The sequence below is a fragment of the Hermetia illucens genome, chromosome 4, assembly GCF_905115235.1.
Source record: "Hermetia illucens chromosome 4, iHerIll2.2.curated.20191125, whole genome shotgun sequence".
Classification (NCBI taxonomy): domain Eukaryota; kingdom Metazoa; phylum Arthropoda; class Insecta; order Diptera; family Stratiomyidae; genus Hermetia; species Hermetia illucens.
Window position 1 is genome coordinate 110403890 of NC_051852.1, and position 19691 is coordinate 110423580.

Sequence of the window (19691 nt, forward strand, 5' to 3'; positions counted from 1 at the left end):
TGGGCATACACTCCCGCTGCAACCTACTTTTTCCACAGCTCCTCTTCACTGATCTTCCAGGAGCTTCAGTGTGTGATAAAGTTCCGGAGTTTCTCTATTAAAGGCAGCTCTCATTTTGTTTAAAGCCACTCAGTAGTTGTTGTGAATTAGGTAGTTCCTGTCTTTAGTAATCTAGATTTTCTCAGTTTACTATTTTCATTGCAGCGACTTTGAATCCCGCTGGATCATAAATATTTGGGCACGATTTTCTGATTTCCCACCGCTGCGGAGTTTTCATCTGCATAGCATTCAATATGATGATAATGTGATAATGAAAGTGAAACAATCCATAAATGAGTGAAGGTCCCTTTCCAAATATATTTTGCACCAGGACCAGTCGAGGAAAGTAGCAAACACGAATTTGAATAGGTCTTATGTTTCTATCAAATCTGAAAATTTGATCCTTTTAACAAGATAGAATTCACGCCCGTAAAACTACTACATTTACGATTTACAATTACAACAGTTTAGTGAGGCATCTTCTTATTTTTGTTCGCAAAATTGTCTTCTTTTTGGTACTTTTTGGACAGTGAACCTCTTCCCACTTTTTTTTAAAACAAATATTTAACTCAAATTCTGACACTATCTGCACTACACATATTTCGAAGTACTCCAACTACCAAACAAATGTCTACTGATGGATAATGGAGACAGCTCATAGGTGATTATCCGTAACTAGAGCGTTAATAATTTACTTAAGCAGTAAGTGTGAAGTTATTATGCGCTCATTATGAGGAAATATGCACCCACGATTGTGGAACTATTTCTTCTTTATATGACGACGTGGTTGAATTTTCATTGTCAAGATTACAAAAATCATGCTAATAAATTCGTATAACCCAGTTGCATAAAACTAGTAATGCTGGATCGGAATATCATCAAATTGTTTGGATAGTGAAAGGCCGATTTAAATAAAGCATTCATCTAGAATATCTAATTAATCGGTGCCTGATAGCAAAAGTCTCATTAAAGTTCCAAATTGATTATTTTTGGTGGATAGTTAACTACGGGGCCAGGAACCATAGAAGAGTTGGTAGCTGTCGGTCAGTATGCCTAGCCTGGCCCGTTACTAGTGTTACCTCCTAGGGCTTTTCGAGAAGTTAACTTTCTTTCACCGTTGAGATGCTACATTTTAGTTTAAAATATTTCACTCAACGGACATGTATCTGTTTCTCAATAATTCTTCCAGATTTTTCCAGATGAGGATGATTTAACCTCGACTTATCCATCCAATCCTTCTTCTTACAGCTAGTACATAAAATAAGAAACGCTTTGGAAAATATTGATAGGAGCGATTTCTTCTTAAACTGAAAACGGGTCCCTCTCCGACTAAAGCGGCTTCGACACCCAAAAAAGGAGGCGACAAAAGGTACCCCAGTACAAGAAGGTAGTCTCATTCGGGAGAAATTTGACATATATAGCGTCTTGGGACTTCACCCAATTCCAAGCGAGTCAAGAGCTAACTGATCAGACGATTCCTCTCCTCTGCCCTGGGAACCGAAGTAGTCTCAGATGTCGCTCGACCGTCAGTGTCTTTTTTTTAAACTTGAATGCATAGCCCCAGATGTCACGCAAGACAGAGAAAGTTTCTTTGCATTCGTCCTGTCCGTTATTAAGTAGATGTGTACTCAGGACTTCTTTAATCCTTAAACAAAAAATTGGCTTTTCCTAGTTTAGACTTAAACATGTCGATTTTCGTATCGGCTAGTATTCATACTCATATCGTGTTTACGGATCTATATGAATGGGCGCTCAACATCTAAAACCAGCCTCGGAACGCTACTCCCTGAGCAGGATTGCTTGGTTGGTTGCCACTTCCCTGGACAAAACCGTCAGTATCCTTTTTACAAACCTTTCAAGCAGCTTCGGCGTTGGGCTACGCAACATTTTCGTCTCCATTACTGCAAAATGCCGTTCATTGTTTTTTATAGTCGACCAAGACTCAGAACCATCGAGAGCGGCAGGATGGACGACATTGCTATAAATTTTAGATTTGAGACGTTCGTTGGCACGTCGATCACAAAGAAAACTAGTTTTGGAACGCAACTTTATCCAGGTTGCGTTAATGCGTGAAGCAATTTCACAACGCAATTCTCCATTGACTGATAGCATTGATCCGAGATATTTAAATCGCTCAGTTCTGGGCAGGTCACTACCGCTGACAATAATAATTCCGCTTTATTCAGATTCAAACTGAGACGGTGTTGCATGAGGCGATTATTCCATTTCTGGGCAAGTTGCTGGAGACCATTTTTGCTATTAGACGCTAGGAAAACGTCATCTGCATAAAACAGTGTATCGGGCGCTGGACGTTGGATGTCCCCGGTGTCCATAACAAGAACAAAGAGGATTGATGAACACCAACAGAGACACGAAGCGGTTTTAATACACCCGCCACACTTCGAACTTTACTTTTCGGATCGTGCTAGAGCAATTGAACCCAGCGCTCAAGTGTTGTCGTAGAGCATTCCAGATGAGGTCGTGCGGGACACGAGCAAACGCTCCAAAATCCAGAAAAGCAATCTAAAGAGAGCGATGTTTCTCGCGGTGTTTCTGCAACTGTTCCAAACGTCAATGATTGTAGAAGTAGAGGTTGAACAAATTCTTCAGTTGAAATCTGCCGGAAATACTCTCGGCATCTATCCATCACGGCTCGACGGCTGGTAAGCAATGTACCATTCTTGCTATTGACGCAACAGAAGTATTCGATATCCTGTGTGCGTTCGTTTTGGCCTTTCACAAATCGATACAGATCCCTCTCGCCATCCCGAATGTCGAGTTTATCCTAAAGATCTTTGTAATGGGCCACTCAGGTGACACCAATCGCTTTCTTTGCTTCCCGGTTGACATTCTTACAAATTTACCAATTGGTGAGCATTTTATCGTCGAGAAACTTGTGGTAGAGGCGTTTCCTTTCACACCCCCGAGGGTTGCAAAGCCCGCTTTGTGGATCGTGTCTTTTATTTGGTTCTACGATTCTCCCACATTCGTAACGGTTGATAATTGCGTAAGTGAGATTATTTCTTCTTTCTTCTCACGAAATCGCCATCATTTAATACGCAGCGAGCTAGTGCGTTCCTCACGCTGTTCTATCGGTGGCTTAATTCGCAGGACGGTCGATTTGCATTTTACTGTTCTCACTATAAAATGTAGGAAGATGAAACAATCTTTTAATGAACCATGTATTCATAAGTACAAAGTGATGGGTGTCCGCAAAATCGATTATACGCCCGTCACCCTCATTGAGCGCTCTAAAGCCCTTTCCCCCATGGGACCTGTTACCGTCTGCCTTTTCATCCACATGACCATTAAGGTCGCCGGCAATGATGATATAGTCATCAGCAGGCACGTTACAGGTCTTTTCATCGAGAAGTTGCCAGAAGGCATCTTTCTCGGCATCAAGTCGACCTGTCTGTGGTGCGTACGCGGTGGAGCAGTGAATAGTACGATCAGCTGACATAAGGGTGAGCTTCATCAGCCGATCATCAAATTGTTCGACTTCTTTAATGGCATCACGGAAACCCTCTGAGATGGTGATGCACCGTATTAAGTATGTGGGCTACCGAAATAAAGAAGTTTGTAGCCATTGTTACCGCGTTCGCGCCCTATGTCGCAATTTTTAATACCAGACCATCGAGTTTCTTGCAGAGTAGCACCAAAGACCTGCTGTGTGATGAGTCCATAGCTAGGGCATTCGCATAGAGAATGCTCCATGGACTCCGCTTCCTCATGGCGGGAGGAACGTGTATCATCTTCAACAATTTCTGTTTTGAACGTATGTCCAACTAGTGAATTATAGCCTTTAACAATATTTACAATTCTCCTGCAAGTCTTCCTGCTTAGGTTCTGACAGGAAAAGTCTGTTGTATCTAGCAGCATTTAAGCTCTGTCACCTGTCATTTTGGGAAGCTTGTTCCCAGTTTATAAAGGCAGCGTTTCCCAATACTGATGATATTCCAACTGCTGGTTTCGCTCCCGGCATGTGGGAGGTTGAACCCTCTTTTGCTAAGGCATCTGAGATTTCATTTCCCTCTACACCGCAGTGACTAGGTACTCAAGTAAGTTCGGTATAGAAGACTTCCGTATATCTCGCCACGCATTCCTCTGGGACTTCCCAGTTCTCTTTACGTTCCAGAGTAACTTCATATCTTCTACCAGACAAATGTATGAGAACCCGAGAATCAGAAGCTATTGTAAGAACTGGATTTAGTTCCGCCAGTGTCCTGTCCCCACCACATTCGTTGTTCCCCCATATATCTAAGCGATTTAGTCTATGAGGTACTCTCTTTGCATTGCTTTAGATAAATGTATCCAAGGGCTGCGCATTGAGAGCTCGTTTCATCTTTACCTTTACATGTTTGTTCCAAAGGAGCTTTTCATCTAGAGTGGCTCTCAGATATTTCACTCTTCGAAGAATTGAAGGGTGGTGCGCCTCATCTCTGGGAGACAAAGCCCATCCAGTTTTCTCCTTTTTGTAAATAATACCATCGTAATTCCATCTGGATAAACCGAAAGTCCATACCTGCGGCGCCAACTGCCATTAGATACAGCCCCAACAAATATCCTGAGCGGTCGCATCACAACCTATTAAGAGTTCAAAGCCACTTAATTCTACATATACTAACCGATCTCTTAGTTCTTGCGTCAGCGCAGGGCGCAAAGAATCATAGGGAAAGTAAGCACAGGTTAATCTGCTAACTTTTCCTATGATTGATATATGGTAAGTTACAAGTTGACCGCAACAAGATCCTAGAAACATAATTGTCTCAGCATAGTTGCCTCTAATTTTGACATAAGGTGACAATTAGAGGCAACCCTCGACACTCAGCCTGGAGGATCTTTCATCGGAGAAGATCCTGGTCTTCTTTACTGATCCAATATCGAAAATTTTGTTAAAACAAAGCCACGGCTCTTGGGCTAGAAATAAAATAAGGACGGTACTGCAATTTTGGAAGGATAAATAAGAAGACGCTTTGGCATGCCGCAAGTTAATCTGAGTAACCTTTATGCTTATAGCTATAAGTGTAGCCTGAAAAGTTTGCCTTCCGCCGAAAGTTCCGCTTCTTTAGGTCCAATTTCTTTGCATATCGCCACATTTAGTGATGTAGCAATGCGCGGTGGCTACCGTTGTTATCGACTGAGAGCACTCCCAGGCTGACGGTCTCAGGGCTGCATGGATCTGTTTCCAGATACCGGAATTTAACCAGTTATATCCCCATCACCAGCCTTCCTTTCTTCCGCTTTTCCTGGTAGAGGTTGAAGAGAAGGTTCGGTCAAGTAATCCTCCTTTCTCCTTTGTAGCTGAAGTTTCCAGTTTTCCAGTTCTTCCCATTATGGGAGGTATTGTACTATACTTTCCGACTGACCGCGCCGTAAACACCGAGTACAGGTTTTGCATTGAACGGTACTCCCATCTTGGTTTGAGTTTTCATTATCGCTTAGCTCCAGGTTCATCCCTCATCATTATCATCAACAGAACTCCGGACATCCCGGTTTTCCACCGAGGTCCACCAAATTTTGGGCGTAAAGCTGCTTGGCGTCCTGGCTTACGCCATCGTTCCATCTCAGGCAAGGTCTGCCTCGTTTTCTTTTTCTACCATGAGGGCAATATCCTTATAGACTTTTCGGGCTGGATCATCCTCATCCATACGGATTAAGTGATCCGCCCACCGCAACCTATTCAACCGGATTTTATCCACAACCTGACTTATGTAAGTTTCTTCTCTCGAGCGCGGTGGAATCCTCCCATGGCCGCGTACAGTTTTACTCTGACTATGCTGTCAAAGGCGACCTTAATGTCGATGAAAAGATAGTCCAACTAATGTCCATATTCCAACAGTTTTTTCATCGCTTACCGCAGACAGTAAATCTGATCTGTTGCTGATTTGCCTGGAGTGAAGCCTCTTTGGTATGCTCCAATGATGTTTTGGACATATGAGGCTATCCGACCTGGCAAGATAGCGGAGCAGGTCTTATAGATGGTACTCAGCAACGTGATACCTCTATAATTGCTGTACTGCGTGATATCTCCTTTTTTATGTATGAGACAGATAATGCCAATCGCTGTCCCACACCTTGAGCATCAGTTGATGAACCGCTTGTTGTAATTGGTCGCCTCCATGTTTTAACAATTCCGCTGTAATTCCATCGGATCCTGGCGACTTGATTTTAAAGCCGATAAGTTGCACGGACTCTTTCTTCTATTCTTGGTGGTGGCAGTATTTGTCCGTCGTCTTCAGTTGGCCAATATGCCATTTGTTGGAAATCCGATTTCCCTCTTTGTCTCGGCAGGATGAGCGTCGAGGTGTGTAAGGCTTCATCCTTCGCAGTTCACGCACCTGTTGGTTCTGCCAAGCTTCCTTTTTCCGTCTGTGAAGTGACTTCTCCGCTCGCCGGAGTTCGTGACAAGTCTCTACGCGTGCCCACGACCTTTGAGAAAGTAATATCACTCGGTACTTCCATTCCGTTGCTAGCTTACATCCATCGTCTAAGCAGCCATTTTGACTCTTTTTGCGGTTGGAACCAAGTACGTCTGTGGCCGCATTTATGATAACGGGTTCATCCCTACTTTGCCAAAAGTATTCTTTTCCAATAATCGCCGGAAGGAAGACCAAAACTTTGTTACAAAATCCCAACAATCAACGATGTAGTTGCGAGCGTACTGCTACAAATGCCAAAGTTAATTTATGCAACAAAATCGTAAAAACCTTTCAAAGATGCTATCAATACTGCAATCTAGAATTTCCAACTATTTCAAACTGATTTGCATTTATACTATCATCTTGCCTTTCTACCATTAATTTATCTCGATCTCATCTACTTAAGTTTTCTGTAGCACAAGCTAACTCAATCTATTTTAATTGCAGGTCATTTACCAGACTGTAAGATTGTCACAGCTGTGCCAGTGGTCGTGGTAGAAGATCATCCACGCCGCGAGACCACAAACAGTAAGTAACCACGAGAGTTTCTTCCATCATTCTTAGATTAGTTACCATTTGAAGACTAAGTGTGCGCATACACAGAACACGGACAATTCTCACTAATCTCTGTCGATGTTCTGACTTCTAAGCTGCGGAATAGGCAATAGGCTTTGATAAGAGCCTTCCATCCGTCGATCTCCAATGTACATAGGATTGTCTTGCGGCTTCTATGAAGCATTAGATTTATAAGAAAAAGTGATGAGCATAATGGTGTTTTTCGTAATAGGAAGTCATTTAACTTTCCATCTGCTACTTCTTCTTTTACCCAAGGTACATACATAGTAGCTAGAGATCTCTGAGTTGGAGATGTTTTAATACACAACATATAGTACATATTATTCAAATAATGCGAGTCTTATCATAAGGAGTTACTCGGATACTCCTAGAACTAAGCCAACATTCATTTTCGGACGTAATGGGGACGTTCTCATAATTTTCTTGGCCTCCAAACCCAGTACACCGAATATGTTCATAGTTTTCGTTACCCAGATAGCAGATGGCGAGCAAATAGAGCCTATTTTTTCTCGGATAAATTATCAATACGCACCTGTGTCATTACTAACGTAAATTAGAGAAAGGCCACATTACATCTGAAATCATTAATGACTCTGCATCGTCATTAGCCACACTGTAAAGTCAATGCCACTTTAAATTGCGGTTGCAATAGCCTTACAGTCGCAGCGTAGTGAAGAAGATCAAATTTATTGGTACATTAACATCTCGCGCTAGCCGCAATGCAAAATCTTCGTGGTAAGCCATAAAGTGTTTGCATTTTTCTTGTAATGCCATTTCTTCAGGAAACTAAACAGTTAAAAGTCTTTTACAGAAAACACAATGAGTAGACAGAACCTTATTATCGAACCTTTGTGGGAATATTTCCTACTTAGGTGTAAGATAACTTTACGACTACCAAGTGAAACCACTTGCTCCCATACAGCTTCGAAATTGCAGGAAAAAATGGATTCTAGATAATATTGACCCCCTTCGCATGTGCCAACCTGGGTGATGAATCTCTAATTTTGTCTTCTATAACGTTATAAGCCTTCTTGTAGGAATATAGCAAGTCTGTATTCAAGATTAGATTGGAATCTCAAAATATTCTCCAAAGATACATACTCTCATAAGCAATCCTGAAATTCTTGTAACGATCCTAAGTTTGCAATACTATTTATGTATGTGTATGAGGTGGGGGGAGAGGTAAAGCTTCTGAGCACTCAGACCGTAGTGATCCATTGTACTAGACTCCTTGGTCTCACGGAATATCCCGCATTCGTTTATGTATGTATCCGAGAATTTCCACTAGTGAATGTTAGGATACTATTGCAATTGGAGCACATTAGCAGCAAAAATCCAACGCCTGATGCACCCATTGGTGAGGCAATCATATACGGTAGAAAATGTTTTGTCAATTCTGCTTCATTACGGAGTGAACACGTATCATCTTGAAAAATCCCTATTCTAAATATGTATCCAGCTAGTAAATTATGGTCAGTGAGAACACACTTCTATTGCTCCTTCTGGTCCCGGCATGGTGGAAGATAGATAGAAGAAGCTGTCAGAAGTCCTCAAAGAATGGTTTACCTAATCTCCGTAAGTTCGCGATTGCTAAGTAGTATGAGCAAATTCCACCCTCAATAGTAGTCAGCGGAACGCTCGCCCGCTGATTCCCCACTACGTTCCCATAACCGGGAACCCAGAAGAAGGAAACCTTGAGTGTGCTGCCCGAACTATTCAGCGTATTTCTGCCAGGAAGATGCCGCCGGTGAATAACAGGTCTTAATTGCCGCTTGGCTCTTGATTAAAATAGCTATGTTACGCATGTGGCTCAGATCATGCCCCAGCCATCGACAAGCTTCCAGTATCGCCAGTACTTTCGTTGGTAATACACTGGTGAACCCTGAGAGACCATACGACTCGGAGACACTATGTGTATCCAACAAAACTGCCGGACCAACTCCACTGATCCTCTTTGATTATGTCATAATCTTGCAACACGCCACCGGAATTCCACTCCGTCCTGGTTAAAAAGACAAAGTTTCTCGTGAAATTTGGCTTGCATGTGGCGTAGTCCGTGGGGAATGAACAAAGTCCCTGAGATACTCGTCTGATGTGACTATGACCGTAGGGCTTCGCTGTCTAGCATCTGAACTCCCGCAGTCTGACAGCATTGCGCGCTACAGCGTACTTAATGCCTACGCCTTGGCGGGACGTGTAGGAGTACATTGAGAGTGTCTGCCAGGCAGGATTGCAGAACCTCAGTAGCACCGTTCTATTGTACTTCTTGCTCAGCGCCTGCCACCACAAAATAGAACCGTACCTTAGATAGAACGCACTACGGCTGTGAACATCCAGAGAACCATCCTCGGTCGAAAACCCCATTTCCTTGCAAAGGTCTTGTTGCAGGCATAAAAGGCTACACGGCTGCGCATGCCCGTTTTCGGTGTGAGATCCATGTGCACACGTGTCCAAGAGCTATCCAAACGCACGCTTTCCAAAAAGATACAGCTCTGGTAAATCTCAGCTAGCCACGACACAATTCAAGCAGGTATTATGAAATCTGAGCCCGGAAATTTGTAAGAAGAGAAGCTAGTACAAACCCCACTGCCACCAGAGAGATTTGAACCGCGAACTTCCGTACGACAGCCTTGTGCTCTAACCACTCAGCTGTCCGGACAGATTAACCATTGGTACCATTAAATTGGTTACTGGCTTGGCCTAAGACGCAGTTCATAGAATTAGAAAATTTTGCGTGGTGATCACCCTGAACGTGAAAAATGCGTTCAATTTAGTCAATTGGAATCTTCTACGGAAAGGAAGATTGGTATTCCCAACTATCTCACTACTATTGTTGATAGCTATTTACAACGGCGAACGGTGTAATATGGCACCAACGATGTAGGCCAGGAGTACGCTATCGCCGAGGGTTTTGTACAGGACTCCGTACTCCGGACAGTATTCAAGAACATTATGTAGAACTATGTACTTAATCTTCCGATTCCGGAGGAAGCCACGGATATAACACTGACTGTGGTCGCAAAGCATCTAGAATATGCAGAATCATATACATGTGAAACAATCAGTGCTGCAAGGGCTCACTTAGGGAGTTCTGGATTAACACTTACTGGGGAAAAAAGGAGCATTGGAAAAGATGCGGACTCGGCATCAATCCAAACATAACGAAAGTGATGCTATTTACTCGAATTCCACCTCCCGGGACTAACTGAGCAAAAATACCTCCAATGTAAAGCATCTGGATGTGATTCTAGGTCCTCAGTTAAATTGAAGATAAGAAATAGAACTGAATGTTAAAAAGGTCTGTATACGCCTCCAAGTCCTTTGTGACGTAACAGGGTCTCCGATCGAGCATGTAACGTACGGTTCTATTGTGTGGTGGCAAGCGCTGAACAAAAAGTTTAATAGAACGAAGCCTAATAGGAATCAAATAATCGCGTGTACAGGTTTAACCGGAACTCTGCAGTCTGCCCCGACAGATGCTCTCAATGCGCTCATATGCTTCCTCCTCCTGGACCTCCACATTAAATACCTTTAGCGTGCAGTGCTGTCAGACTACATAAGTCCGAATGCTGGACAGCGAACCCTTACTACGATAGTAACATCATTGACGCAGTACCTCAAACTCTAGGCATTCCCTAAGAACTACGCCAAACTTTACGAACAGAGTGGAAGATCGGTTCCAAGGCTGTAATACAATAGTTTTCACCGAGGGATCAAAGATGGTCTGAGAAGTCGGTGCGGAAAGTTTCTGGGAGACAGATAGCATAGGCGACTCGTAAAATCTCTTTGGATTTGTCAGTGTATTCCAAGCGAAAGTACTGGCGATACTAGCAGCCTGTGGATGGCTGAGGCATGATTTGAGCCTCAACAACTAAGGTCTTCAGTGGTGAGATCCGCCAAGCTGGTGAAGCACTGCAGTCTAGTTGGCCCGCTCAAAGTCACTCTCCTCTGTGTTTCCCGTCACAGGAGCGTAGAGGGGAATGAGCAGGCTGGCGGGCTGGCCTAACCGCAAACTACTTTTACTGCTTAGCAACTGCGAACTTCAGATGGCGAAGGCTCACTATTACGCCAAGTCAAGGTGGCTTTGATCCGCCTATAACAAAATCCAATCGCAAGAGCTCTTGTGCCAAACGCAAGATTATGGCGGTCTACATGGGGCACTGTCCTATAGGGAAGCTTACTGCCTGACCTGGTAAACCTTACAACCCGCTCTGTCTCGCAGGACCTCAAGGAGAACTCTAGTTGTAGGGTGGGAGAGCTGCTTTCCTTCGTGAATGCCACAGGCTAGCTCTACTAAAGACCTGAGCCGCTGAACTCTGCCCCCTTACTCTTACCACAGTGGTCATGGGCTTGGGAATTTGTATCATCAAAACTACGCACCACAGCAGGATTGACATGCGATGAACTCTATGATCGAATCAATCAAGAGCAAACTGGGAAAGGCAGAGCAGGCCGGGCATTGGGTTACGAAGAGCGCGGATAAGGGAAACGGGGCCAAGCTAGAGTGCACTAACCCTAATGTAATAACTTATGGTGGCTCCACTTAGCAGAGTGGTTTTAGTGGGTAAAAATCACACACAGCGGTGTGACAAAGGTAACGTCTTCTAAAGATTTCCACTGTCAAAAAAATAGAGGGATTACTGTTTGTCTGTCCGTCTGTCATAAGCATAATACTCCAATCCTGAAAGCAGAGCATACTCTTAAGGTTATTCTCCTGTAAACGGCACTCAGTTTGTAAGTGTTACATATGACCTGCAATGCTTTTTCCCAACGTGGAGCTGTATAGAGCAGGATCGGGCTCACTACCGTAGCTATAAGCAACCTGGAAGCATACCGTGGCCCACCCACGTTCGGCATCATTCTTGTCAGGGCGATACTTTCATACTGCAGGTGTTGCTTATAACTGAGATTCGCGTCTATCATCACTCCCAAGTATTTGATGACCGGCTTGCAAGCATAATTTCTTTTACGGCGCTTTTTCCTCCACAATCGTTAGACCAGACGCCTCTAGCTAACCCTTAACAGCACTGATGAGATGGTTTGTCAGCACAGCCAGTACTATATCGTCGACGTAACCCGCCACCGCGGCCTCCTCCATAACCGGTAGATTTAGAACCCTATGCGATACCCGCGGGGACAAATTGCTCTTTCGGTCCGTCATCAATGTCAAACGAGAACCCCCGTTTTTATAAATTGATGTTGGCAATAGCTGCGAAATAGGCGAGAATACCAATCTTCGTCAAAGATTCCCGTATTAGGTTCCAATTGGTCAAATTAAATGCATTTCTCAGATTCAAGGCTACCACCACGGCCAAGTCAGTAAGCAATTTGATGGCATCAATGGTTTATCTGGCTTTACGGGGCAGACTGCAGATCTCCAGCAACTTATCTCTAGTGATTGGCAGTATTACCGTCACATTGCTACGGGCTGGCTCTGAAGATCCGAGCCGACTGGACTCCCTGCTCCTTATAACAACAGTCACGGCCTTAGGAGTTTGTGGCATCAAAACGGCGCACCAAAGCGCTAATTGGGCTCCTCGGAGCGGCCACTGATACCTACCTACCTACCTACCGTCACATTCAGTAGTCGCCTCCTGCTAGAGGAAGAACCCCTGGATAATTTTTAACAAGAGGGTATGGCTCTTGATCTACGGAAAAAAGCGGCCTCGAAATCGCCCCATCACGATTCTATAGGCGCTCTTTCACAGGTTTACATCTACCAACGAACAGAGCTGTTTAATGCATTCCCTCTTACTCCATTCGATAGTTGAGGGTTTTGCGCGACTTCCTTATAGGTACGCTCTTTTTGCCCCTGATCGATTCTACCTACCGCTCTCTGAGCCGCTCTTCTGGCTCGGTGCCAAGCTGATCAAACGCTGGTCAGTTCACTATTGCACCAGTGGTTCGGTCTTCTACTGGGGAATGAGCACCTCCTAGGCATGGACGCGTTACATGCTTTCGTGAGGCCACATGGACAGCGCTTTCCGTAGAATCGCCTGCTTTATTTGGTTGGTCTAGCCACACTTCTATGAAAGTCTGCTCATCCAAAGCCTTTACAGACCAGCCTGATTTCTTTCTCGGTTTCGGCTTGGTGGTGATTATCTGCCGTATTGGTCCCCCTGTAGATAAAGGATCGCTGTTGGTGTACTCCTCGCTTACGCACCAGGGCATACTACCCGCCAGTGCAGGACTGACAAAGATTTTTACATCCCCTTCGTTGGCCAGAACAATATTCAACTGTGTAAAAGAAGCCAATAGATTGCGGCCCCTTCGTGGTCTGCTCGAGTAAATCCTGAGCAATCATACAATGATTGAGGTTCATTTGAACAAACCTAATTTTCTCAAAGAAACACCGCTCAGATGGGAGGCAACACATCCGACTCTTCCGGCTATCAACAGTTCCTTCGCTGCCTCCACTGGTAGTCGTTTAGACTCAGCCTTTGGTAACTTTCTAACTCTAACTCCAAGGCTGATGGTCTTGTGCGTCAACTCTAAGTAATCAGAACTGCCTTATATAAGTACAAACAGACATCCAGTTTCAAGGGACTAAACTCAGTGAGCTACCAATTTTGTGTTCATAAGCATAATGCACGCCCCCTTTTCCCATTAGTATCGGAAAATAAGTGCAATTACTTTGAAGTATCCACAGCCCGTTTCGTATCTTTGTTTGGCTTCAATGCAGCTACTTTGAATTATTAGATATTTACCTCAAAAACATTTAAACAAATAGTTAAGATCGACTCTCGTTATCAACCACCAACTACGCAAACCTTCGAAGCGAAGATTTATCTACAGGTGCACTCGTTAACAAGTCCTACAGCAAACGAGTAGCAGCAAGTGATCAAGTGATCATGTGAAATAATAATCAATAACGCCATATGGTGTGCTCGAAGGTTAATGGAAATTGTATCTGGGTATTGTGAATTTTCGTTCCTCCGTCTGAATGTATGTAATCGTATGTATGCACACCTGGATGCCGCGTCCACATATCAGGTCGCTGCGTGAAATTGATCGACAGGTCCACCGGAAAGGTAATTATTAAGATGAAACATGATAATTGGCGTCTGGGACGGAATGAGAAAAGTGGTCGCATTCTATGGTAAAGATAGTAATGAGGACTGTACGCTTTCGTGTGATTCTCTATAATTAAGTGCTTTCATTTCGAGTAGAAATTATGCCTCTACTGCATAGATTGATACACGTATCTAAGCTGTACCTGTACGACACTAGTGTACTGACTGCTAGTTCAGTATTTGATCTCCTGGCGCAAAAGATATTTCAATCTTTTGATTATGTTTGCATTCAAATTTCATCCACATTTTCCTTCTTCGATTTAGAATCCTTGAAAAGATTTTGGCACATAGCCCAATTACTCTCTTTTGGGCACAATAATTTTTTTCTGCTATCATTGATGAGCAACTGCAACGTTTCAATTCAGCAATAAATTCAGAAAAATTATTATCATTCTGCAACTTTTGTGATGATTCCAGAATCTGTAATTGGATTCCGAGCTTCTATTCTAACCCCTCGGCAACGAGATAGCCTTTATAGACTAACTTTTATTGTGCATTATCCGGAGTGGTACCAACACCAACCTCAGCAGTAAACCCAAGTCGATCGCTATTCGATACCGTTTTTATTCGCCACCACCAACTAAATCGCCAATCAAGAATGTTGAAACATGACACCTGCGACCGTTATGAAATTACATTCAATCGTTCCTGCTGCTCTGAAATTATCGGGTTTTCTAGCGCATATGGTTGGATGCGGATAGAGTGCAAGCATGCCAAGGGGATAGCTAGGACCTGGCCAATATTGTGGTGCATTATTGAACTAGAGACCGCGACTATGAACGGTATGAGTGCGTATGAATGGCATCACTTGTATCTGATTTCGTATAACCGCGTGTCGGTTAGAAGATAAAATACAACCTGGCTTGGACAGCTGCGGAGCATTATCTGCTTATATTCGGTGTCAAATTCCTCCAGATAGAAATGCATATTCTAGACTAGGTGGTTGTGTTCTTGCAAAATGGAATGATCGTATAACCATATCACGAATAGGCAAAATTTGATATCAAAACTTCAAGTGAAAAACCATAAAAATTAATTTCAGAATGACCAGATACCACCTCTTTGATAAAAAGTATTAAAGTTACAGATGGACAATTCCTATTGACAAAGTAATGAAGATACTTCCCGGTATGTGCAAGGATAACCTAACAATGCGAGTGAAACACACAAGCACAAACTTGATCTCCATCGCACAAGGAGTTTGCGCTGGTGTGTGGAATGTTATACGAGGAATCTAAGCTTCGGAATGGAAATTAAAATTTTCCAGAAAATGGCTCCCAACATGAGATCGTTATACCTGTTATTGGTTGTAATTTTCGACCCTAGATGGGAGAAATAATCAACGATCTCAAAGTTGTAATCTCCTATTTTATTGTTCCCATCTGACCATTGCTATTTGATGCTGCTGGTTCTTTGGTTTTTGGTGCTGACGTTGCCACCATGAACTTCGTCCTGTTTTAATTAATGTGCAGCCCAAGATCTCGTGCTGATTGCCTTCAACTCGATGTGGATGAAGGTAGACTGTACATCCAGGGTCGTTTTTCCCATAATGTCGTAACTAGTTGGACGGATTTGGAGACGAGGCACCTCTTGCATTCACATCACCATCACAGACCATAGTTAAGTAAAGAAGATGCATGATTGAACATCCCCTTCTCTTAGAGCGTTGTTGGTGGTAAATGGTTTCGAATGTGATCGTGCTGGTTTTATCTGCCCTCAACATTGATCAGGGTCAGACTAATCAATTTTACCAATTTGGTTGGGATACCGAATTTTTTCGCTTAGGTGTTCGGTTTTACCCTGGGTATGATATCGTAGGGGGTCTTAAAATCGATGAAAACTAATCGCGTTTTTCATTGTTTGCTGCAGAGAAACAATATGATTTCTTGCTGATTTGTCTAGAGTGCAGCCTCTTTGGTATGGGCCAATGATGTTCTGAGCATATGGGGCTATCCGACCCAGCAAGATAGCGGAGAATATCTTATAGATGGTACTCCGCAATGTGATACCTCTTTAATTGTTGCACTACGCGATATTTCCCATTTTATACATGGGACAGGTAATGCCTCTTTGCCAGTCGTCAGGCATTGATTCGCTGTCCCACACCTTAAGCTTAAGCTGATGAACTGCTTGGTGTGATTGGTCGCTCCATATTTAACCAGTTCTGCTGTAATTCCATCGGCAGGTTGAGCACCGAGGTGGCTTCATCCTGCTGACTTGTTGATAAAACTTCCGCGCCTAGTACGATTGCTCCCTGTACTTTTCGAGTTCACAGATCTGTTGATTCTCCCAAACTTCCTTTTTCGTCTGTGAAGTGGCTTCTCCGCTCTCCGAAGTTCATGGTAGGTATCTGCGTGTGGACCAAGTATGTTTGTGGCCGTATAAATAATAACGTTCTTCAGGTTGTTGTGAAGATAATTTGTCGACGCTTGATTTCAAGGATCTCTATTAAGTGCGATTATTGTGCATTTTCCAGCTTATCGGTGTTACGGATGGTTTTGTTGTGGTTGGTGTCAGTGTCCACTCTCACCTGATTATCAGAGGGGACTCTAAGCCGCGTCGCAATTTGAGTGCAGGGCACTATGCCAACAAAATAGTGATCCGAGTCTATTTTCTCTGTCTGCAGCTTTTTGAAATGGAAAACATGTCCATTCTCTTCGTTTTGTATGTATCCTTTGGCTGAATAACCCTATAAATAAAATGTCATTTGGTTGAAGTCACAAATAATTTAAGAGTGGGAATTATAAAATGAAAAAGCTGGATAAAAAATCCCTGTGAAAACCAACCACTAACAGAATGACTGCAGCAGAAAAAAAATCTACTACTCGGTATTATCAGAGGGATAGACTCCTACTTCAGAACCTTCTTCTGTTCAATATAGAAGGCCTCAGTTTACCCTGCCGTGCATTTTGCTGATTATTTTTCGTAGCACTACAGCCTCCAACTATTTCGGTCCAGTAACTGAATTTTTAAGGTTTTGCATAAATCGGTTTAATGTCGCCCTGTCGGTTTGCTTTTAGTAAACAAAATGCATCCTGGATACGGACCTGTAATCGAAGACGCGGATGCCAGACCCCTACCAGGTAGAACTTCATTACCTCCTCCACACCCTCGCCGCGGGAACACCGCTCTGGTATTGCTTCGCGGGGGGTTTCAGTTATTAACTGAATTAATTGTTACTGCTCTGTGCGGTGTTAATTGAAATTGTCTCCCTTCTCTGATCGAATGTGGAGCAAGTGAAGAAAACCCGTTCTGCATTTGCGGTTGCATCTTCAGGTTCAAAGAACTCCCAGTCATCCGGCACTTCCACCGGCTGAGCTCTATCTTCTTTGCAAAATGTGCAACTCGCCTCCAACTGTCGGCTTTCCTCAGTATCTTTCTGATAATGTTGTCTAACGATTTTGCTCGTTGCCTCAATCCATACCTCTGCGCCGTAGAGCAGATTAGACTGTACTGCACTCATTAGAGTGCAGCCTGCTAGATATAGGACCCCCAATGATTACCATTAACCTACTTTAGCCGAGACTCTAGCTGCAGCCTTGTCCACTGCTGCTTTGATTTGCTCGAGAAAGCTCATCTATGACTGGAGCGTCAAACCCGCTGGTTTTAACTCGATGATCGACCGATATTGGACGCAGGGTCGGGATTCTGCTTATAGTCAGAATGAATGCTTCGGTTTTTCCCAGTGCAAGGGTGAAACCAGTCGCATCAATATGCCAAGTCCGCTTTGCGGCTGTTTAACAATGCGTCCGGTAACAAGTGCCGCAATATCATCTGCATAACCAGACACGGCTCTTCTGTCATGTTAAATCTTAGCAGATTATAGTAGAAAGCGTTTCAAAGGTCCGGCCCTAGTATAGATCCCTGCGCTACCTCCGACGTCATATCGATCCTCCTCTAACACCCTAGCGTCTCACAGAGCAGTGAGCGGTTTGTCAGATAATCCCTCAATATCTGTAAGATATAGCTCAATACGTGGAATAAATTATATAATGTACCTAGAAAGTCTTTCCATCTTACAAAATTAAAAACATTTCCATCATCAACCATTATGAGGAGCACCTCCCATCGAGCTCAGGCCCTGTGAACAACATCAACGACTGTGATGAACAACATCAACGACTTGTATGACAGCATCCAATATCCCTGCTCTGAAACCGACCTGTCTTGGAATAAGTCTCCGCCAACACGTATCGCTTCAGAGAGTCTATTCCTGATTAGCTTTTCGAATACTTTCCAGGCCGTATCAAGTATATAAAATGCCTGGTATGCAAACGCAGCTCATGGTGGTCCTTCCCTTTGCTGATTGACGTAAGCCCCGTCCACTTCCAACAGAAAGGAAAATGACGTCTTTCAGGCGAGCGTTAAATGCATTGAGCAGTAGGTCTGGTCGATGTTGAAATACCAGTTTGCGCACCTTTACCGGAATACAATCGGGTCCTGGCGCCTTCTTGTTTTTCATAGAGGGGACTGCCTCTTCCAACCCTTTTATATGCGATGTGCATGGAATACTGCGCGTACAATACGGTCCATCTGCTCGCCCTTAAGTGAGTCCGCACAGCCCTGATTTTTCGACTTACCAGTTTATGACCCAGTTCCCGCGGGTTCCCATTTACTCCATCGACTAAATCGTGGCAGCAGCGAGTTTTGCTCCTGTTTATCGGGATGCGGAGTCTTCTTTTAAGTGACTTGTACTCTGTCATTGTGCTATATTCCCCCTCCGGGTCGTTTAGGCGTTGTTTCAAGCACCGGAGTTTGTGACACTGCTTCCACTATTCACCATTACACAGAAGGTTGGCCACGCCTCGATGCCCTCCTGAACATGCTAACTTCGCAGGTTGTCGTTAGTAGGTTCATATCTGCGCTACCATCCCCCTGAAGTGCCCGCCAGCGCGGTTACACCCACTCCAAGAGCTTCGACAAATCTCCTAGTATTCACCTTCCCACCCTTCTATACATAGGAAGAGCCTCAGGCTAATGCAAACCAAGAGGTAACGCCAACCACTTCGGACGCGATGTATTATATTAATAGTCGCTTGCCAAGAAACTTTATAGAACTCGCCACCCGTCCACCAGGGACACCAGTGATTCCGATGCAAACAATATGTCGGGATTGCTTCCTTCACAGCCAGAGCATTGATGCTCTGGCTGTGCTGTTCCAGCATCGTCACATTCGCCGTTAGATAACCGCTGAATAAAATTAGATGTAAACACCAAATCCCGACAACGTCGTCTTCTCGGTCTGATGCAAACATCCCAAGATGGATGCCGTCCTGAACGCAGATGGCAGGGGTACCTGATAAGTCAAGGTGACTTGAATCTGCGTCCCTGTTCCGATACTATGATGAGCTAATCTGTTGGATGTCGATCATGTTAAGCACGCGCTAGCTCTTTCCAATTCTATCCTAAAGACTGGACATTGCCCGGAGCCCATAGTATATGAAACGCAATCCCACAATGATTCCTGAATAGGATACAACACTTTCTTTCCATTGCGATTATTCACTTTGTGGCCGGTAGGAGGCGTGTGATGGGGGCTGCCTGAATTCGTATCCTACATTCTACCCAACTAATTAAGATTCTC

At 43.8% G+C, this 19691-nt stretch overlaps 1 protein-coding gene across 2 annotated transcripts in view; it reads left to right on the plus strand.

Annotated features, from left to right (window-relative positions):
- LOC119655585 (nuclear transcription factor Y subunit alpha) overlaps positions 1–19691 on the plus strand; it is a 129248-nt gene that overhangs the window by 62198 nt on the left and 47359 nt on the right. For both annotated transcript variants that reach the window (XM_038061528.1, XM_038061527.1), the window contains exon 3: positions 6906–6986. In XM_038061528.1, the coding sequence (XP_037917456.1) occupies positions 6906–6986 (81 nt within the window). The remainder of the gene's footprint in view (positions 1–6905; positions 6987–19691) is intronic.